Source organism: Recurvomyces mirabilis (genome assembly GCF_035927965.1).
Source record: "Recurvomyces mirabilis strain CCFEE 5264 chromosome Unknown scaffold_8, whole genome shotgun sequence".
NCBI classification, from domain to species: domain Eukaryota; kingdom Fungi; phylum Ascomycota; class Dothideomycetes; order Mycosphaerellales; family Teratosphaeriaceae; genus Recurvomyces; species Recurvomyces mirabilis.
In genome coordinates, this window is record NW_027041942.1 from 82560 (window position 1) to 103775 (window position 21216).

General features: G+C 55.1%; 9 protein-coding genes across 9 annotated transcripts; 7 read left to right on the forward strand and 2 right to left on the reverse strand.

Moving 5' to 3' along the window:
- Nucleotides 1–741: 741 nt before the first annotated feature.
- Nucleotides 742–6194, forward strand: YTA7_1 (TAT-binding protein-like protein 7, AAA ATPase; the record flags this gene model as incomplete). The annotated part of the gene is made up of 2 exons (XM_064836341.1): nucleotides 742–3807; nucleotides 3885–6194. The coding sequence occupies 2 exons, from the start codon at nucleotides 742–744 to the stop codon at nucleotides 6192–6194; spliced, it is 5376 nt and encodes a 1791-aa protein (XP_064695732.1).
- Nucleotides 6195–6808: 614 nt separating this feature from the next.
- LTS14_003639 (uncharacterized protein) lies at nucleotides 6809–7792 on the forward strand (the record flags this gene model as incomplete). Its single annotated transcript, XM_064836342.1, has 2 exons — nucleotides 6809–7285; nucleotides 7313–7792. The coding sequence occupies 2 exons, from the start codon at nucleotides 6809–6811 to the stop codon at nucleotides 7790–7792; spliced, it is 957 nt and encodes a 318-aa protein (XP_064695733.1).
- Nucleotides 7793–8175: 383 nt separating this feature from the next.
- Nucleotides 8176–9224, reverse strand: LTS14_003640 (uncharacterized protein; the record flags this gene model as incomplete). The annotated part of the gene is made up of 2 exons (XM_064836343.1): nucleotides 8176–8948; nucleotides 9023–9224. 2 exons carry the CDS (start codon nucleotides 9222–9224, stop codon nucleotides 8176–8178), a joined length of 975 nt encoding a protein of 324 aa, XP_064695734.1.
- Nucleotides 9225–9310: 86 nt separating this feature from the next.
- Nucleotides 9311–9540, forward strand: ATP16_1 (delta subunit of the central stalk of mitochondrial F1F0 ATP synthase, atp16; the record flags this gene model as incomplete). The annotated part of the gene is made up of 2 exons (XM_064836344.1): nucleotides 9311–9391; nucleotides 9460–9540. 2 exons carry the CDS (start codon nucleotides 9311–9313, stop codon nucleotides 9538–9540), a joined length of 162 nt encoding a protein of 53 aa, XP_064695735.1.
- Nucleotides 9541–9608: 68 nt separating this feature from the next.
- ATP16_2 (delta subunit of the central stalk of mitochondrial F1F0 ATP synthase, atp16) lies at nucleotides 9609–10066 on the forward strand (the record flags this gene model as incomplete). The annotated part of the gene is made up of 3 exons (XM_064836345.1): nucleotides 9609–9705; nucleotides 9794–9972; nucleotides 10034–10066. The coding sequence occupies 3 exons, from the start codon at nucleotides 9609–9611 to the stop codon at nucleotides 10064–10066; spliced, it is 309 nt and encodes a 102-aa protein (XP_064695736.1).
- A 313-nt stretch (nucleotides 10067–10379) lies between these two features.
- LTS14_003643 (uncharacterized protein) lies at nucleotides 10380–11468 on the forward strand (the record flags this gene model as incomplete). The annotated part of the gene is given in 2 exon segments (XM_064836346.1): nucleotides 10380–10531; nucleotides 10550–11468. 2 exon segments carry the CDS (start codon nucleotides 10380–10382, stop codon nucleotides 11466–11468), a joined length of 1071 nt encoding a protein of 356 aa, XP_064695737.1.
- A 35-nt stretch (nucleotides 11469–11503) lies between these two features.
- On the forward strand, nucleotides 11504–13708 carry LTS14_003644 (uncharacterized protein; the record flags this gene model as incomplete). The annotated part of the gene is made up of 2 exons (XM_064836347.1): nucleotides 11504–12748; nucleotides 12815–13708. 2 exons carry the CDS (start codon nucleotides 11504–11506, stop codon nucleotides 13706–13708), a joined length of 2139 nt encoding a protein of 712 aa, XP_064695738.1.
- Nucleotides 13709–14205: 497 nt separating this feature from the next.
- LTS14_003645 (uncharacterized protein) lies at nucleotides 14206–17565 on the reverse strand (the record flags this gene model as incomplete). Its single annotated transcript, XM_064836348.1, has 1 exon — nucleotides 14206–17565. One exon carries the CDS (start codon nucleotides 17563–17565, stop codon nucleotides 14206–14208), a length of 3360 nt encoding a protein of 1119 aa, XP_064695739.1.
- A 1400-nt stretch (nucleotides 17566–18965) lies between these two features.
- Nucleotides 18966–21144, forward strand: LTS14_003646 (uncharacterized protein; the record flags this gene model as incomplete). Its single annotated transcript, XM_064836349.1, has 4 exons — nucleotides 18966–19843; nucleotides 19895–20250; nucleotides 20309–20802; nucleotides 20869–21144. 4 exons carry the CDS (start codon nucleotides 18966–18968, stop codon nucleotides 21142–21144), a joined length of 2004 nt encoding a protein of 667 aa, XP_064695740.1.
- Between the last annotated feature and the right edge of the window lie 72 nt (nucleotides 21145–21216).

The following is a 21216-nucleotide window of genomic DNA, read 5'->3' on the forward strand; positions in this document are numbered from 1 at the left end:
AGCGGGTCACGTGCACGAGGAAGGAAGTGAGGTCGAAATTGACTACCAGCAGCCATGCGACAGCTGCACGCTTATATCACGCCGGACAGGAGCAGCGGGAGTCCTCTAGATATTTGTAACATATGTATAGACACACACTTCTCGTCCACGAAGCCAAAAGCCATCAGTATGTATACCATCACGACCAGCGCGACCTGGCGACTCGATCAAGACTCATTTTCACGAATAGAAACGTGCTGGTGTAATGTTGATAATAACTGAATCTATGTCGTCGCATCGTGGCTCGGAAGCGACGAGCAACTTTGCAGCCTCTAGCGCCGATCGGAGTATCACAAATATGCACGGACCACCACTGCTCCAGTTTTCTTTTGGCGAGGCGCCCATCGAATAGGTCAGCCAACCAGGAGGTGGAAGAGGGTATCGCTGCCTTGAGTGGTGTGCATCTCATCCATCTCATCATCATCTCGTCTCCTTGCTTTGCTTCGCTTTTCTGTATTGGGTTTCGTGTGCTTGCTACTGTGCGTACACCCACGCGCGTGACAGTCATCCACGTCCTCGATCGCGACAAAGCCGTTTTCTCTAGCGAAGACTCGTGTAAGGATCACATGTGAAGCATCATTGCATGGACAAGGATCAATACAATAGGCGACAGTGCACGTGAAAAGAACAACGCTAGCGAACAGGCGACAACGGACAAACGCCAGCCAACGCAACGTCACTTCACTCCACGCGCCCATCGCCATGTCCAAGCGGAAACTCTTCGAGCAATTCGACCCCACCAAATCCGACTCCGACGACGAAACATACGGCGCCGCCGCCACTTCCTCCCCTCGCCCTCGCCCTCGCCCTCGCCCCCGACCCCAAGGCCGCTCCTCCCGACCCAAACCCTCGGCGCGCAGCAGCAACAGACCCGCCAAGCGACGACGGGAAAAGTACGGCGATAGCGAGGACGATATCGAGGCGGATAGCGACGAGATTAGTGAGGAGGAAGAGGACGAGGAGGTGGATTTTGCTGCGGATTCGGATGCGGATGCGGAAGAGGTGGTGGTCGAGACGAATCCGAGGACGGGGCGGAGTGTGAGGTCCGTTGCTAAGAAGCCGGTCAAGTACGAGGATCCTTCTGAAGACGATATCGAGGCGGTGGATAGTGAGGCCGATCCGTTAGGACCTACGTCTGGTGTGAGAGGTAGTAGACGCGGTCAAGGTGTGCAAGGTGTGACTTCCAGACCGGCACCAGCAGTCACGCCATCACTCGTCCTCAAGCTCAAAGTACCTTCGATCATGGAGGGTGGACGATCACTACGGACACGCACGGGTGGGAAGAGTATCGGGAGGCAAGAATCTACTCCGGCTGAACACCGTGGCATCAACACACGGAGGAGTAGTCGCATCTCGCATGATGATCAGGAGCCTTTGGTCGCGTTGACGGACTCGGGCAGGCATGAGCAGGTCACTAGGGCTGGCACTGCGACGCCGGAGCCTGAGGGCTCACGTCGGCCTACGAGAGGTGGCAAAGGATTGAAGAAGCCGCCCAGTGCGATAATGGAGGCATCACAAGAGGACTCGCAACCCACACAACAGACTGGGCAGGGCGAGATCATTGCTTCGCAGCTGGCGGATGAGTTGGGCGTCGATATCGCGCCTGTCGAAGCCGACGCGCTGAACGAAGAAGACGAGGACATGATCATGGAGCGCGTAGATGAGGAAGATCGCATCGTGCAGGAATCGATGGAGGAAGATGACGACGAAGACGAGGCTCCCATCAAAGGCGGACGCTCGCTTCGACAGCGCCACAAAGCCTCCACACCACCAACCTCCCAACCTATCCTCAAGACTGGTGGTCGATCTTTGCGGGCGAGAAAGTCGGGGGCGGAACCTAGTAGTGACTTTGACCCCGAGGCCGACGCCGAAGCAGATGTAGAGGAGAACTTGTCCGAGTCGGATGATTTACTCAAGATCCCTCGCGGGGATAGCGATGGGAATAGCAGGAGTGGGAGGCGGTCCGGCCGACTCTCACGCAAGACGGCTTCGCAGAGAAGTCGCTCGCGAAGACATGGGTCGGATGAGGAGGAGGAGGCGGACGAGGAGCTGGACCCGGAGGAGATTGCCGATGAGGCTGCCGAGCTGGACGAGGATGCCCGACGGAACAAGCGGACGCGCAAGCGGCCTTCGACTCGGAATGAGATTGCTTTTGAGCCGAATTTGCGGAATAGGGGGAATAGGCCGGATTATCGGATTCTGAGGCCGGAGCTGTTGCATACGTTGGAGGAGGATGAGAATGCTATAGCGACTGCTGCCACGCCGCAGCGTAATCGACGGACTGGAGGTGGTGGGGGTGCTTATCGCAGCCTGTTCTCCACCATGGGTCCTTTCGGCGGTGCAGGTGGTCCTCTACCCGTGTTCGGTGGACCTGATGGTGCTGCGGCGACGGGAGGTGTGGATTCGGATAGCAGTGATGACGAGGCTCGAGGTGGACAGCAAGGCTTTGGTGGTACTGTGGGTATGACGCCCACCTCTGCCTTTCCCAAGCCTTTTGTTCCACCGGCATTGAACAGCGATCCTATCCAAGGTCCTGGTGGCGGGCCTCCGGGTCTTGGCAAGGTCAAGGATAAGAAAGCTCTGGCTGATGCTGATCCGCTTGGTGTCGATCCGAATGTCAGTTTTGATGGTGTTGGTGGGTTGGATGATCATATCGATCGGCTGAAGGAGATGGTCGCGCTACCATTGCTATACCCAGAAGTGTTTCAGCGCTTCCATGTCACGCCACCTCGTGGTGTTCTATTCCATGGCCCTCCGGGTACTGGTAAAACACTTCTAGCTCGCGCACTAGCTTCGAGTGTGAGTTCGCATGGCCAGAAAGTAACATTCTACATGCGAAAAGGCGCCGATGCGCTCAGCAAATGGGTCGGCGAAGCCGAGAAACAACTCCGCTTGCTCTTCGAAGAAGCCCGCAAAAACCAACCCAGCATCATCTTCTTCGACGAAATCGATGGCCTCGCCCCCGTCCGCTCAAGCAAACAAGAACAGATCCACGCCTCCATCGTCGCCACTCTCCTCGCCCTAATGGACGGCATGGACGGTCGAGGCCAAGTCATCGTCATCGGAGCGACCAACCGTCCCGACTCCGTGGACCCAGCTCTCCGACGACCCGGCCGCTTCGACCGAGAGTTCTACTTCGCTTTGCCGGACCAGAAAGCCCGCCGCGCCATCATCGACATCCACACCAAAGGCTGGGATCCCGAGCTTCAACCCGCATTCAAGGACAACCTCGCCGAAATCACCCGCGGCTACGGTGGCGCCGATCTCCGCGCCCTATGTACTGAAGCCGCGCTGAATGCTGTACAGGGCACTTATCCCCAAATCTACGCCAGCGACAAGAAACTCGTCATCGATCCCAGCACGATCAAAGTCATGGCAAAGGACTTCATGATTTCCGTGAACAAAATCATCCCTTCCTCGGAACGCTCCGTAGCTTCCGGCGCCGCGCCATTGAAGAAAGACGTCGAACCCTTACTCCGCAAACCGCTTCTAGAACTCACGAACCGTCTCAACGACGCTTTGCCCCGCAAAAGGAAAGCTACGGCGTTGGAAGAGGCGATGTACGATGATCGCGAAGACGAGCTGGGGTTCGAGCGGGAGACGATGCAGAGGCGGTTTGAGAGCGCGAGGATTTTCCGGCCGCGATTGTTGATTCATGGGGCTGGGGGGATGGGGCAGCAGTATCTTGGTGCGGCGTTGTTGAGTAAGTTCGAGGGGGTGCATGTCCAGGGTTTTGATATGGCTACGCTTTTGAGGGATTCCACGAGGGTGAGTCTTTGGATGTCTTCTACATGTGTGTGTGTGGGTGGGTGGGAGGAGGTGATGTGCTAACGTGTTTTCTACAGTCACCCGAAGCTGCTATTGTGCAGCTTTTTGAGGAGGTCAAACGCCATAAACCTAGCGTCATTTACCTGCCTAATGTGGATATCTGGTATGAGACGCTTTCGGACTCGTCGATACGCACTTTTGCTGGACTGTTGCGCGGCTTGAATCCTACGGAGCCGGTGTTGGTGCTGGGTGTGATGGATCGTGATATCACGCGCGAATCTGATCTTCGCGAAACGGACAAGAGGTTGATTCAGGACTTGTTTAATTACTCTTCGAAGAATCGATATATACTCGCGCGACCAGACAAGCCGTCAAGACACGAGTTCTTCCAGGGCGTCATCGATCTCATCAACAAAGCACCCTCCGAGTTCCCAGAACCAGAAAACAGAAAACGACGCAAACTAGCCGAACTCCCCGTCGCCGCCGTCCTGGAAGAACCAAAACGCGGCCTAACAAAAGAAGAACAACGCGCACAAAAGAAAAAAGACCGCACCACCTTGAACATGCTCAAACTCCACATCCAATCCGTCATGGACCAGATCAAGCTCAAGTACAAAAAATTCCGCACCCCCGTCATCGACGACGCAGCCATCAGCTACCTCTACGACGAACAGAACCCGGACCTCATCACCACGGATCTAAATGAGGAGCAAAAAACCGCACAGCGTCTCTTCCGCCCATACGAACTAGACAAAGACGAAAAAGGCGTCCCCGGATTGCGTGAGGTGGGCACGGGGAAATTCTACTACAACCTCGAAATCGTGACGATCGAGAAACGGCTGAGTAACGGGTACTATAAGCGTCCCCGGGATTTTTTGGCGGATATCAAGCGGTTGGCTAAAGATGCGAGGGTTTCGGGGGAGCAGGAGAGGACGTTGAAGGCGAATGAGATGTTGGCGAATGTGGAGGTGGATATGGGGACGCTGGAGCAGATGCAGCCGGGGTTGTGTGGGGAGTGTGAGGCGGTTTATGAGAGGGAGGTGGGGAGGGAGAGGGAGAGGGTTGGGAGGGTTATGGGGAGGGAGGTTGGCGGGGGGGTCGGTGGGGGTGGTGTGCCGAGGATTGGGTTACCGTCTGGGGTGGGGAATGTTCCGGTTGTCGGGGCGTCGAAGACGACGACGGAGGATTCTGGGCCGGTTGTGCTGGGGCAAGAAATTCCCGGGGGGAGGAGGACGGGGTTGTTTGATGGTGCTGCTGCTGCTGCTGCTGCTCCCGTAACGCCTAGTAGAATTTTCGGAGGTTCGGTGGGGGGTGTGGGAGGGGGGTTTCCGGAGAGTGCGAATCCCTGGAGTACGACGAATGGGAGTGGGAGTCATAGTCATGGCTTGACCAATGGGTCTTCGGCTGGTGGTGGTGGTGGTGGTGGTGGTGGTGCTGGTCGTGCTGGCACACTGGTTGGCGAAGGACATCTGGGTCGGGATGAGGACGAGGAGATGTTGGATCCGAGCCAGGAGGAGCTTCTACATCACCAACAGAATACGCAGCCGGGGACCCAGCCTGGGGGTCTCTCTCGGTCCCAAAGCCACGGTCTCACGCGCCTAGCCCCCGGTTCCCAACCGGAGAATTATCCAAATAGTGCTTCCACCACCACTTCCGGACAAAAGACAAGCGATAAAAGTCATCGGAGTAGTGGTCCGTATAGCGTGAACTCGCAGTACACGAATGGTCATCGTGGGGGTACCACGACAGGAGCAGGGACAAGTGGAAGGCCGGATTTCAGTATGATTGGGCCGCAGGAGGGGGGGAGCCAGTTACCGGATACGCAGCCGCCTGAAGGCGGGAGCGGTGGGAGTCAGGCTTCGGCTTCTCAGCCACAACAGCAGTATGAGGGGGTTGGGGGGGGTTCGCAGCCGATGGGGCCGCCTGCTGCTCCGACGATGTCGAATGCGGCGACTGTGGGTGCGGGTACGTCGTCTGGCGATCTTGGTGGTGGTGGTGGTGGTAGTGGTGTTGGGGGCCAAGTGAGGGGGCACAGCAGTATCAACGCCCTCCTCAACAATCCTGTCCCCACCGCTCTCGAAGGAGGAGCAGAACCGATCCCCACCCCTAACCCCACCGATCCCGCACCACCCGCACCTCCCCCTCCAAGCAGAATCATAATCGACCTCGCCACAGTCGAACAACTGCACTACCACCTCACACACTCCTCATCGGGATGTTCGGTCGAGCAACTGGAGCAGATTTCTTCAAGGTTGATGGATGTCATTTGGCGGACGCGGGGGAATTGGAATCGCGTGCAGGTTGTGATTGCGGTGAAGGATGCTTTTAATGAGGTTGTGGGGGATATTGAGGCGTGTCAGAGGATTTTGGGGCCGAGTCAGCCTTGATGATTTGTGGGTTTGTGGGTTTGGGGGGGGAACAGGGGGAGGGGACGGGACGGGAGGAGGGATGAGGATTAGCGGTATTATGAGAGTGTAGTGATGCAGCATCAGTGTCTAGGAGATGACTGTACTGGGATGCATGAAGTAAAATTCTTTGTGAACGGTACAAGGGCCCTCAGGGCTAAGCTAGTCGTCGTATCTTGCACTTTTTCCACTCGTGATCTTGGCTTTTCCCGGAAGCTTGTAGACTCTGTCCAACCTGATGTAAGAATTTCCAGCGTGCTAGCTAAAAAAGCCTTTTCGCAGTATGTTAATACCATGCTGCTCTTGCAATGTCACATATTTAGATATATATTCGTGCTTTCCTACGACTCGATTGGTGGAGAAGGCACGAACTCCCACATTGTGACTTCTTGACTCACGACTTTGTTCCTCCTCCTCATTCTTTGAACAGTATACATTAATCCGCCACTGGATCCCCGGCGACTCAGGTGTAAGGCTACTGTTACCATAGCCGCCGTTGAAAAGGAGCTCGTCAAATAAACTCATTGCGTACACCGGGATCCACTACTAGTCAGCCAAAGCGACATCAACCTCATCACGCCATCCACCCCACGGCGATGTCGCCATCTCAGGAACCAAGCAGTCCCCCGGCAATCAAAAAAGTCACCCTCCTAGGCGCCAACGGCAAACTCGGCCTCGCAGTCCTCCACGCCCTCCTCTCTGCCAACTTCACCGTCCAGATCCTCAAACGCTCTTCCTCCACCACCCCGGACGACTTCGGCCCAAACATCCCGGTCCACAAGATCTCCGATGAATTCACAATCTCGGACCTTGTCCCCGTGCTCCGTGGCCAAGACGCCCTAGTCGCCACGATTAAAGGCAGTCAAGTCGAGATCCAGCGACGGTTGGCAGATGCTTGTGTGCAAGCGGGCGTATACAGATTCATCCCTGCCGATTTCGGAAGCTGTGATAGTTCTTCCGCTTTGACGCAGAATCTCGTGCCGTTGTACAAGCGGAAGACGGAGTTGAGGGAGTATTTGCAAGGGCTTGCGAGGGAGAAGGGGAACGAGGGGAAGTTTACGTGGACGAGTGTGGTGTGTGGGCATTTTTTCGATTGGCAGGCATCGTTCATTCATGTCTGGCCGGGGGAGCGGAGGGCGGATGTCCTCAGCGATCCGGAAGATGTGAAGGTGGCGGGGAAGTGGAGGGCTTCGTTTTCCACTCTTGCTCGTGTGGGGGAGGCGACGGCACGGCTTTTGTTGTATCCGGATGTAGGAATTAATCAGATGGTTTTCGTGCAGTCGTTTTGTTTGACGCAGAAGGAGGTTGTGGAGGCGTTTCAGAGGGTTTCCGGAAGGGAGTGGGATGTGAGGATTTTGGATTCGGAAAGTTTCAGGAAGGAGGAAGAGAGGAAGAGGGACGAGGGGGGTAAGCAGGCGGTTGAGGAGTTGGTGTGGTGGTTGGGGACTGTGGATGCCGAGTGGACTAAGCGAGGGGATTTCGTGAATGGGGCGTTGAGGTTGGAGGATGAGGGGTTGGATGATGTGGTCAAGCGGGTGCTGAAGGAGGATGAGGAGGAGAGGAAGAATGGTGGGAAGTGAGCCCTTTCGGACTTAGGGACTCGACAGCATTGAGAAGAGGCGTATTGCCAATATAGACGCTATAGCTAAAAGGTACAGATACTGATTACAACCATCAAGTCCATTCCGCCACTTTCTATACACAGATCGCATGCCTTACTAGCGTACGTGAAGACAATCAAAAGTCATCGTTTCGCAGCTCATGTGCCATCATACTCATCATTCCCTTCGTAATTTACACAAAACTCCATACTTACATCATCACGCCAAAAGTCTCGCACTCGGCACAAACTTCTCCAACTCCCCAACACCCCATCGCCCAATCCCAGGCGCCCTCACCACTTCCCCTAACACCCGTCTGGTACGAACAGTAATCGCCCGTCTCTCTGCCAACGTCGCAACAGTCATACCACCAAAGCTCTCTCCGCGACCACTAGCTCGAACCCACCGGTCCTCGGATCGAGATCAACGTTTAAGATAAAAGCATCCGCCTGCCGTACACCCATGGCGCAAAGATCCGCTTCGAAGCAGAAGAAGAGTTCCCAGTGCTTGATCGCTGCGAGATTGGAGGGGTCGAGGTTATGGTACCAGCGGACTGGGGCGTAGTGGCCTAGAGATCCTGGAGCGTGGATGATGAGAGGGAAGCGGTAGGTGGAGTAGAACACTTTCAAGCTTTCCTCTCGGGTCTGACGGGATAGTATGGTCAAGGCTGGTTCGTGGGGTGGGATGGGTTTGTAATAGTACAGGTCGTGGAGTTTCGGTGTATGGATTGGTGGGAGGCGGAAGGGAGTCAGACGTTGGGCGCCGTGGTGTTGGAAGTAGTAGTAGTATATCCTTTCACGCAATTCCAGTGGGAGACCTAGGAGGTTGAAGGGTATGACAGGTGGAGGGATCGGGACCGGGACGATGGAATGTTGACGGCTTTTTCGCCGGATGGAGATGCTGGCTTTGCGGTCTGTTGGACTGCTTGCTGGGGCGATGTAGCCACTCGACTGTGGGATGATGCCATTCTTTCGAGCGATTTGGCGCCAGAGATTGCGCTCTTCGGCGCAGCAGTGGATGTCTTGACGTTCGAAGTGGTCTTTCCGTCGCCAGGTCTTGGGCTTGAGAAGGTTGACCATGGTTGTTGCTTTTCCAGGTGGCGAGGAATTTTGAGATGACAGTCGGGAAGACTGGGCTAGACATTTTATCACATCGTCGATGAGGCGAAGTAACGGCAGTCACGTGCTATAAAGTTACTCATTTTCTTACCAGAACTATGAAAGGGATAAGTTGTCTTGATGGTTGCCCCAAGACCTGGGCACCAAGACTTCGTGATGCACAGTCCCGCAACAGCTTCACGTGACTGTGCCGCGGGTGTGGCCGCTCTCCGCAGTTCGGCCGGAGCATTCAAACCTCGAAGTTGAAGCTCTCCTTTGGCGAAAGAGAAGAAGGCTGTCGTTGAGCTCGACATTGAATACATTCCTACCCTCCTCCACGATACATACGATGAATTCCTTCAAGGTCGCCCGCGCGGCCGTTCGCGCTCGTTCGTCCGCGATGCGAGTGCCCGTAACCCGGCATGGGTATGCGGATGTCGCGCCGGACAAGATCAAGTTGAGCTTGGCTTTGCCGCATCAGGTATGTTTTGGTGCTGGTATAAACAGAGAAAGTGACGGGATGTGTGCTGATATACATGTTTTGATCAGGCCATCTACAAATCGCAAGACGTGTACGTACTCGCCAACCATCCGAAGTTGTCGGCAGCGCAAACGAGGACGATGAGATGAGAGGGATATGTGTACTGATATTGGTGGTCAATAGCGTACAAGTCAACATTCCAGCCGAGTCTGGAGAGATGGGTATCCTCGCCCAGCACGTCCCATCCATCGAGCAGTTGAAGCCAGGTCTCGTGGAGATCATTGAGGAGGCTGGAGGCAGCAAGCAGTTTTTCCGTACGTGGCACCTCTGTTCAAGACCTGCTCGAGAAGATGACGACCACATCTTGCACAAGGAAATGATGATACTGATATCTGGCGGTAGTGTCCGGCGGCTTCGCAACCGTGCAGCCCGACTCCCAGCTCAGCATCAACGCCGTCGAGGGCTACCCACTCGAGGACTTCAGCGCTGAGAGCGTGCGAAACCAGATCTCCGAGGCGCAGAAGATTGCTAGTGGAAGCGGCAGTGAGCAGGACAAGGCTGAGGCGAACATTGAGCTTGAGGTGAGTCTACTACGGTATTGGATAGTAGTAGTGCGGATGGCGAATGCTAACATCTACATAGGTCCTCGAGAGCCTTCAGGCTGCTCTCAAATAGAGTTGAAGTCCGCGAGAGTGTATATACCTTGTAACATTGCTCGAGTTTTGCATCGCACCTGCAGTCAAGCCGGTCTTTCTGGCTCCGTCTACAATAGTAGACGCAGCTGCCGTATCTTGCTATTCGCGCCTGCTATACGGCTGATCCACGCGTCGCAACTCAAACACTGCATCCTGCTGACCATATTCAGTAGAGGTGCACACTGCGGTCTTGACGAAGCGCATAATTCCATGATTCCATAATCATTCACATTCTTTTGTCTTGTTTCCTACTCGACTCCCTTCATAGCGCTATCTGAGCGCGTCTGATATGCATGCCGGCTAATGCTGTCCTGGCTGCTGGAGTCTTTGCGCCAGGACCTCGAGACCGCTACCTCTGTATCCTCCCAGACATTCTCGGCGACAGGCACGGAATTCATTACTACCCCAGCAAAGCTACAGGATGGTGTTCGGGAAGAACTTCCTTGTGAGTCTGCATTACCAGTCGTAGCAACACCAAAGTGCTGACTTGGCACAAGCGCCACCATATCTCAAAACTCTCTCTTCGCAAGAAAAAGTCCTGCGTCAGTGTCGCCACCCAAGAAAGCGCCGCATGCGCAGCACCACCAGCAGTACCACCAGCAGCTCTACCAACAGCTCCAACCCCAGCCTATTCGAACCTTCCACATGGCCAAGAGCCCTCCGAGTCGGACGACAATTCCGAGAAGAAGCCTCTCATCCAACGCCTTCTCAAAAAACAGCCCTCAATACCTGCTTCGCTCAAAACGCTCTATACGCCACATTCCCGGTACAACTCGGCCGAGACGCTGGAGCGAGATGTACGCGAGGATCGGGACAACCAGAGCATCCTCACCCGGATACAGACAAACACTTCCACTGCGACGACGAAAGTGGGTGGGAGCGCGGCGATCACTCCAAAGCCGTCGGAAAGTACGATCGCAACGACCCCTGCTGCGACACCATACCCAAGCACGACCGTCACGCCGCAGCCCAGTTCATCGGTCATCAGGGAGACGGCGATCGAGCGGGAAGAAGCGTTGGCACGGTGGCGAGCATCATCGAACCCGAACCTCCCTGCCGTACCACCAGCCAACACGACGACGACTCCAACCCGAGATGTCGGACCCAAACAGGTATATCCAGAAAGCAGCGGCCGCCACAACCGCGAGATGGAGCACCTGCCAGAATCACAGAGGCAGGAGGATCATGCCTATCCGGCGTCGAAGCCTGGCAGTCGTGGTTTCACCCCCGTAACGGAGAGAGGCTTGGGGAGCGGGATAGAGGCTGTACCGAGCGGCGGGCGGTTCGCGACCAAGGCGGGGATGTTCTGGGCAGGCGTCAAGGCCAGGATGTGGTGGCATCGGGAGGAGAGGAAGGTGGAGAGATTGGGGAAGAAGATTTGATGGGGTGGGTGGCTCGTAGTGGTAATCTTGGCGGTATGGACGGTACAGCTGAAAACGTTGGGACGACGGTGCCGAGAAAACCACTTGCGACTGGAAGGGTGGCAGATCGCATTCGTGCTTTGGAGGAGCAGGCGGCGCGGCAAGCCAAGGTCGAAAGTATGCCGACGAGGAAGCCGTTACCTGGACTGACCAAGCTGAGTGCGCAGGATGCGAAGGCTGCGCAGGAGCTACGCACCAAGAGGAGAGAGATGCGGGTTGCTGCTCCTCCGCCCGAGTCACCATTGTACAGGTCTCAACTGGATGATGAGCCTTATCTACATACACCTAAGCCGACGAAACCTATACCTATACTGAGTAAATCGTCGCCAGAGCTTACACATCCTACGCTCTCGCCGCTGCCTCAAACAGCTACACCTACTGCACTGCTCCCTCGCACGTCGACGGCCGCCACCTCGGCCTCTACATCGACTAGTCGCCAATTTCTGCCGCCGTCTACAAGACCGACCCTTGGTTCAGCGCACCTAGCCGGCCCATACATCTCGAATCCCAACTCTGCACTCCTCTCACCTTCAATCTACCTCTCAGGTACAAGAGAGAAATGCGTCCGCCACGGCCGTAAGCACAAACCTACCCAGGACCAGATTGCGAAGGGTAGGAACGGCGCCTATCATCCTACAGGCTTAGTCAATATGCGACAGATGGAAGCCACGAGTCCCTGGATAGGACCGGACGTGCACTTTGACTTCAATGTCCGACTCAGTGGATCGCAGGGCTCTAGCGGTAGTGAAGGGAAAGGTGGTAAAACTGGTAGTGAGACTTGTCCGGATTGCAAGGCCGAGTTGAGTATTAGGAGGAGGGAGGATATGTGGGATATTATGTGGCCTGTGCGTGAGGCTGACGGAGAGGACGATGATGGCGCTGCTGGCACATCAACCCCGACGAATAGTGGTGGTACAACGCCTAGGACCAGAAACACTGGTAGTGCGATGCCTACGGAGAAGCGGGCAATGGTCGACCACAAGCAAGCGTCGACACAGGACTATCTGCGCGACTCGATCGTAACCGGGGCCCTGGGCCAGGGCGTCTATGCTGCTATCATAGAGCGCCAAGGCATCCTGGAGAGAGTCGTGATCAACAAGACATCTAACCAACCCACTACGCTAGTCTTGCAGAGACTATCCAAGGAGTTGCGGGCAGTCGCAGAAACCCTGGCATCTACAAGCTCGAAAGACGATCTAACAGGGCTGCGTCCTGCCAATGATGATGGACGCGAGCGTACTGTACACGTGGCTAGGGAGTCACACGGCAGACAATAGTCTGTCTCTGAGCTCCTGGGCTTGGTACAGCAGGCTGTGGATACCGTGCACAACAGCCATGATGAGGAAGACTCAACCCCCGAACCGCCTGTGCATTCTGAGACGTTCCACGATGCTAGAGGATTGAGCAAGGCTGCGCAAGATCATGTTCGCGAAGAGCATAAGCAAGAAGTCAACCCCGCTGCTCTTCCTCCGGGAACGCAACAGACGTCAAAGCCCACCACCGCCAGAAATGTTTCGGGAGCTGTTGCCGACTCTTCAAAGCCCATTCCTGAGCTCGCAAGACCATCTGGTATGCCTGCAACGGCGGCGTCTGCGGCGACGATGGTTCAAAGCATACTCCCTAACATCCATAAGAGACCGCCTACAGCAGAGCCCCATGATCCTACAACGGGCGAGCACAACACCGCCTTGCCCTCACCTCGCTTTGTTGCGACGCCAGATATTCCAACGCCTACCCCAACAACTCCAACAACATCTCTTTCCCCACCCAATCCAAGCAAGAATACATCACTCGACCCAACAAAAGCACTCCTCGCCACAATACCGAACCGCCTCAACCTAGCCATCCCAGCCGACATCCTCCATAATCTCGACCTTGTCGAACCCGCGCTCGGAGTCGCAGAACAAGTCCTCCTCCCTATAGCCAAAAACCCGCGTCCTTACCATCGTGGACCAGGCGAGCCATCAAAACATCTCCTCGCAGCAGTAGAGAAGCAATTCGCCAGGCTCGAGAAGGAAAAGCAGACGATGCGGAGTGGGATGCGGATGGAGACAGCGTCAAATGTGGCTAAAGCCAAGGATGTGGAAAAGGAAGTGCTGCGGAAAAAGGAGGGCAGTAGAAGCGAGAGCGGACTGGGGTGGTTGGGTGTCTGGAGAGGTGGTGGTGGTGGAGGGAGTTCGGATCATCTTGGAGGGCACTGAGATAGTATGGATGAATCAGACGTGCAGGAGCTAAGAGCGACCTGTTGATAAGTGGCTTCTGTATTGCTGGATACAAGGATCGGCCTGAGATAACGATCGATGGATGTTCCTTACGCTACGCCTGCTCATTGCCACCTCGCTTGTGTCCGGCCACGTGCCTTCTCATGCTAATGTGATACCGAGCACTCCTCTCAGCGTGCCCGGCATTATCGACCCGAGCGCAGACGGCCTGTCATACTGTGAGCTTTCGGACAACGAGGATGATTGCGTCAAACAACTGACAGTACTATGCGTTACAATCTATGCTACCAGTAAAAGCTATGCTCATGACCTTCTTTTCCCTTGCCATATTACACCGCCACCAGGACTTCCTGTGTAACCCGCCCTGTCCATTCCTGACTATCTCCCCTCCACATGCATACCTCCTGTCTTCTTCCTCCCGAATTACCCACCTCAGCTCGAACCCTATCAGAAACGGCCCAAAGCCCAAAACCGACCTACATCCCCGGCTCCTCAAGCAAACCCCCACTCTCCACAACCTTCCTCCCCTTCTTGCCCCCCTTCCCGCTCTTCTTCTGCGGCGAAACCAAACCGCCCCCACTCCCACCACCACCAGCCACAACTTGGCTCGACGACGACGTCTGCGTCTGCCTGACAACACTCCTCCTCGTAACCTTCAACCTCCCGACAAAATCAAACCCCTCCACCTCCTCCAAAGCCAACACTCCCTCCCTTTTCAACGCCTCCCCATCCTCATCCGCCACAATCTTCGCCGCATCAATAGCATCCTGCAACTTCCCAATCGTGGCATTCTGCCTCGCGACCACCTCCCTGAACCTCGTGCGGAAAGCCTCAAAGTCCGTCGTCAATTCCTCCGTTACCTCCTCCCCAGCCACAGCCTCAGACTTCAAAACCTCAATCTCCTCTTCCCGAGCCCGGAGGATTTCCTGCCATGCCTCGTCGGCGTCCTTGGCCTTCTGCTCCACGACCAAGATAAGCGTCTGCTTGTCCTTAAGCTGTTCCTTATAATCGTCGATCTCATCTTCCTTGGCATTTTGTAGGTCAAGCATAGCTTCAGCCTCCTGCTCGACCCGGCGTTCCAAGCCCGCAGCTTGGGTTTCGAGATCAGCACGTTCGTTCTTGACTTGTTCCAGACTAGCATGTAGATCCGCGATCTCGGCATTGCGGTCTTCGATCTCGGAATTGTGGAGATCAATGATGGTGATGGAGTCCTGCTGCAGCTGGACAATCGTGGCTTCGTGGAGGTTGATAGTCTCTTGCAAGGCAACGATACTACCATCCAATTCCTCCAGACGATCCTCAAGCCGAGTCTTCTCGATATCGTGCGAGTTCTCCGCGCTTGTGAGATCCATCTTCAGATCCTCGATCTCGTTGTCGCGGACGGCGAGGTCGGACTCAAGCAGTGTAATACGCTCGTCACGCTCAGCGAGGTCTGTGCGCATCTGAAGCTCAATCTCTTCGATACGGGTCTCCAATGCTAGGATAGTGGCGGCGCGCTGCTGGGCTAGATCGTCCGCGGCTTCGCGGCGAGCGACCTCGTCGGCAATGTCGGTTTGGTATTGCTCTTCGCGATCAGCCAATGTCTCCTTGAGCACCTTGACTTTTTCCGCGTGCTCCTGCTGTAGCACGAACATCTTCATGCGCAACTCATTCGCCTCCGCGCCCTGGCTGGCGAGCTTCTGTGTCAGCTCATCGATCTCAGCATTACGATCGTCTAGGTCCTGCTCGGCAGCCTCACGCTGTGTCCGCTCGGTCTCGTTGACCTTGCGGAGTTCGTCAAGCTGACTAGTGAGGATTTCCAGCTCCTCCTCTAGACGACCAACGCGAGCCTCTAGATCCTCAACCTCGGCATTCTTCTGCTCGAGCGAAGTCTCGGCGACATCACGAGCGTCGGTCTCGATGTCACGCACCGCCTTCACCGTCTGCAGCTCGTGGATGAGAGCCTCGCGCTCGGTAGACATATCCGCGACCTGATGCTCAAGTGCCGCGAGCTCGGTCTGACGCTCAACGACAACCACTTCAACATCTGTGCGTAGTCTGGTAGCCTCATCGAGACGATCTTCAAGATCGTTGACAGTCTCCTCACGCTCCTTGGCCATCTTCGCGACAGTGTCCCGATGATCCTGCTCCATGCGCTCGACAAGCTCCGTCAGCCTGACCTCTTCGCGTCGATAACCCTCCAAGCTCAGCTGAAGTGCCTCGTGATTTCTCACAGACTCGGCGTGGTCCTGTCCAAGAGCCTTGACTTCCTCCTTCAGCTCATCGTTCTGCTTGCGAAGATCATCACGCTCTGCTAGTGACTCATTAAGCTCCTCCTCAAGCTCCTCAATAGTGCGTCCATTCTCCTCGTTGTCACGATCGAGCTGCATCCAGCGCTCATCAAGAGTCTTGAGTCGAATGTCCTTCTCAGCAAGATGATCCAGGAGGCCATTGATCTGGTTGCTCAAGTCGGCTATAAGCATATCGCGCTCTGTGACCTCAGTCTCTTTGATGCGTAGAATATCTACTTGCTCGTGCAGATTGGCAATCATAATCTCGATGATGTCTTGGTTCGTAGCATGATCAGGCAGACTGTCCGGGAAAACTGCTTCAACAGCATCGCGAATGTCGGCATGTGATTGGCGAATGCTCTTGACAATAGTGATGATGTCGACGCCTTCCTGCTGGCTCAAAGCGCCGAGCTCGATCTCAAGAATCTGCAGACGTGCTTTGGCATCATTCGCCTCTTTGCTGAGGGCGAGGATGGCGTTCTCGAAGTTGGCGCGCTCGGTATCCCAGTCCTCGGTCAACTGTGCGCTGAGTGAGGTACGAGTGGTCTTTGTGATCTTGGTCTCTGTCTGTACGCCATTCATATCGACATCATTGGCCTGGGAGGTGGTTGACCTCGCAAACAGATCCGGATATGTGACGGCCTCACGGCTACCGAGAACAAGCATGCCGTCGTCCAGCTGTAGACCATGAGTGTCCAAATGATGGCTGTGCTCCCGCCGGGCATCAGACAATTCTGCCTCCAGAGCTATAACGCGCTGCTGGGATTCATCGTCGTCGACTTGGCTAGCGTATCGGCGCTGTTCCACCAAGTCCAGCTCGATTTCTTTGATGCGCTCCTCCTTCTCCGATGCCTCCTGCTTCAGCTGATCGAGCTCAAGAGCCGTGCGTGCGCCCCTCGCGCTCTGCACTTGGGAAAGTTGAGAGCGTTGGCGGAGGCGGGTCTGAAGGGCCTCTGCCAAGGGGACCATGGTATACTTGACTTGGCTAGACTCTTGGGTGGTAGCATCCTCATTCCAGCCGGGTGGCAGCGATTTGCGGCTGAGCGATGTGCTTCTACGTTGGGAAGTTGCGCCAAGCGAAGGTGATTGGGTCGTGCGTCTGGTGATAGTTGATGTCTTGCCAGGGTGTGGTGTGGTAAGCTTCTTCGAGCTCGTGACATCCTCGCCATTCTCAGCCACACCACCGAACTTCACGTGCTTTGAGCGTGGGTTATGGACCTCAATGGAGTGCTCGAATGTGCGGCTGCTGCCGGGACGCTCACGCTCCATCGTGGCATCGCCTCCAAACTGCATAGCATCATCATGGTGTGTGCTGAGCGTGATCTCCTGTTCGGCCTCCTCGACAATCACTTCCGGCTCCGCACTGGTGGCTGCTGGCCTGCCTCTCTTCCTCTTCTTGGCGGCGGCTTGTGTGACAGCGCCTTGACTCGATGATGGCCGGTCTTCGGTGACGTTGCTGGCGTTTGAGGCATCGCTAAGTCTTCTCTTCCGCCCCGATGCGCGCGTGGACTTCGCTGGCTCAGGCTGGGAAGCAGATGGCAACGTCGTCTTCTTCTTAGGAGGCATCGTGCTCTACTTGCTATTGCTGCCTGTTTTAAGAGTGATGTGTAATGGTATGATACGTAAGACTGTGCGTTGCGGAAGGAGGGGCAACAAAGATTTGTATCAATGGAGAAGCTCGAAAACGCAAGAATTTGTGCTACTTGGAGATGATATTCAGATGGAAGAGGAGGTTGGTCTTTCGCGTGACGTATGTAGCTGTTACTAGCGTGGTCGTGTTCAGAAACAGAGTTTCACATCCACCGCTTCAAATCGTCATTCATGCGCCTTTCTTGCTTGTGTGCAGGAAGTCAGGCGCCGTGTGAATATCCCGTTGGCCATGAAGCATTCAGTCGACGAAAAGCTTCATAGCTATCAATTGTTCACTGCGAGCTACATTTCGGCCTCAGTAGAATTGCACTTCCCGTTTCCGGCCGACGCGACACGCGTTTTCAGCCCTACTGTCAATTCGTATTACGTGGCTTGTGAAAGTGTTCAATGTTCACCTTGCAGTCAACTCCCTTCGTCCATTCATACCACCTAAGAGAGGTACATACGGCCTTACTTCCCATGGTGGTATCCAGGCAGTCTTGCTTTGTCCAGAGCTATATCATTCGTCCGCCGACCATGCCATATCATCTCTTGGGAAGAATGCATCGTGGCCATGGCCACTAGGCCAGCGGTAAGAGACTCGAGTCCTTCTCGCTCCCACTTTCTCACAAGTATGATTGAGCACCGTTTCTTTTCAGAATTCTCGCAATTTATGCCGAAGCAGATCTGCATACAGTACTTCGACTTCTCTTATAGTGCCTGATCTGCGAGCGTCTGGGAGGATGCCAAAGAACTCGTGGCGCTATCTATCATCACATCATCTTCCAAGAGAACCGGATTGCGATTGCCATCGCAGGAGTGGCGACAGGCCGACCATTGAGCGCGGAAGCTCCTTCTAATGGCCTTGCAGGCAGCAGCAGGATTTGCTTTCGTGGTCTCTCGCAAGCACAGTCTTACTGATGGCACACTGAGAGCTGCTGAATAAAACCACGATTCTAAAGGTCGTCAGACTCAGTCTGGATGTCCAGGTGGCTCCGCTTACGAATCCGGTATATGACATAGAGAGTCGTGGATGTGCAGCACACCAGAGAAGGATAACGACTGCAGTCACGACACTCTCGCCACCGGAGTGCTACAGTGCCACATAAGCACAAGATGATGGTCATGTCAATGGCTGCTAGCTATATGTCAGCGCCGCATGGCTCGAAGTCAATGTCATTATGCAAGCGGGGTGGGCTCCGTGCTCCATATCAACCTCACTACACAGGCATCAAGGCCGTCATCCCACAGCAAGAAAGGAAGTATTCGAAATTCCGACTTGCTTCTTCACACCTCAGCGTTTCCCTACTCAACCCCCTTCTCAGCCCATCACCACAATGTCAGCCAATAGGCCCAGGCGCGTGAAAACGAAGCCGAGAGGACCTACGAACAGATGGGATCACCGCCAGAGACTGGCCCTGCACATTTTGTACACAAACTTCAACCTCGACTCGAAAGTCCGGCTTCGAGTCTTTAACGAGCTCTTCAAGGACCATCAGCGCGGGTGCAACATGAGAAACGGGGTGACCACTGCGATTCTGAATGCCCAATACGGCGAGCGCAACAAGAAACCCAACTGGGTGGCCATTATGGCTGGTCCTCGCACGGTTCGTGAACAAGAAGAGAAGACTGAGCTCATCCGAGTCCTTCGGGACATCATCGCTACTACTCAGCCTAATCAGAGCCCGACTATGTCAAACACCAGGCCAGAAGCTGTCCAAAGCCCGTCTCCTGAAGATGAACCTATTGTCGTGCAAAGACGCGGCCGCAAATTCACGCCCCAGAGGCAGCCGGTAAAGACGTGGCTGGCTGGTTATATGCACGCACCTACTGAACAGGCACTTAGGCCGGAGAGCCCTGCCCCTGGTCATAGTAAACAGCCCCTCGTCGTCTCACAAGCGCGTTCTGCTGTTGTTCGACACTGTCAGGAGGCTATCGTTGGGTCGAGCTCCGCTTCCCGCGATGAGTTGCCACCGCATACCCCTCCGTCGAATCGAGTTGCAGTCTCGGTCAACGTAGCGACACCAGCCACATCGTTCTCCGCGCTCTCGATCTCGCCCACAAAGTACAAAAGGCAGGAAATCACTGTCGAGCTACCTCGTCAGCATGGGCCAACTTTACAGGTGACCCCTGAGGTTGCTGCTAAGGCGAAGATGCCATTGGTAGAAGTGCCAGATGCATTGGCACATCCGCCCACCTCAGGGCTCCTGTTCCGGTACGTTTACATCAGCTCTTGGCCTGACCAGCTCACTAATACCGTGGATAGATACTGGGATGAGAACAGCTTCGGCCACAACAGCGAGACCGGCTTCACAGCCGGTCGCTTCATGTACAACAACGTACCACCTCGCCGCGCACCGAAATGCAATGAACTCGATTACGCCGACATCGAGAACCATCTCAATCGAAATCCAATCCCGTCTCCATTCTGCTCGGCCTCGAACTGTCTCCTCTGGATCCTCCGACTCGCTCTGAAAGAGCACAATCGAGGCGCCAAGCAAGGCAAAATCACCCTGATAGACGCAGCCAACCTCGCCCGGAAGGGCGTCTACTATGTTCGACCCTTCCACAGACAGCTCCGCCACACGCATTGTTTTACGAATGGCGCTTGGCGCTATGTCGGTAAGTCTGACAAGAGAAGCCTGAACAGATCAAGGTACGAACGACTGACGGTAAGTAGGCACGCACGAATTCATAGTCTGGGCCCACATCCCTCAGCAAGCACTGATCCAAACCTTCACCATTGCCGACCTCCTCGCAGCATGCTCCCGCATGCCAGCAATGGCCGCCGCCCTACGCATCGAGACAGTCGGCAGGAAACATAAGAGCCTAAAGAAGACTATCCTAACTCAACTCGAGGATGAACATGTTCCGCTCTCAGCCCAAACAACGGTCGTAATCGCCCGCCTCTGCCGCTTCCTAGGCCTCACGGCCTCGTCCCCGCTTCCACATCTTGAGCATATCGTCTCGGACGTTCTACAGGGTTGGAAACTTAGCGTTCAGCCCATGTCTTCGGCGGAGTGGTCGCAATTGGCGTCGCTGTGGGCTCATAAGTTTTGTGGTCGCCAGACTCTGCCCTCGTTGGAAAGGCAGATGACGTTGCAGATGTGTTTCTTACAGAGTGTCAAGGCTGGGTTGGGTGATTTCAACGTCATGTTGGAGCCGAACTTAATCGTGAGTAGGACCCTCGTAGCCTTCGCGGCTTGTTACGACTCTTTTACAGTACTAACTTTCCTACAGAACAGGATGCACCGCAAATCCAAAGCCGTCGGTCTTGAATCACCTACCCGCGTCGTCCTAGACGCTATGGCCAACGCGACGACTGCTTTACTAGACTACGAAAAGCAAGTCGACCAACGATATGCTGAAGCTGCTAGTACGAGGCTCCTGCCTGGTATTGAGGAGTACTTCCAGCTAGGAAGTGATGTGCCTAGTCCGTCTTCTAGAGCCTCAAGGATGCTTCGAGTAGGAGAGGAAGACCAGATCATGTTTGACGATGATGCATTCGGGCTGTGAAGTTCTGCACGGACTATGATGAGACTTTGTTGAGGCGGGAGCTGTACAATGGGTGGAGCTGTTCATACGATG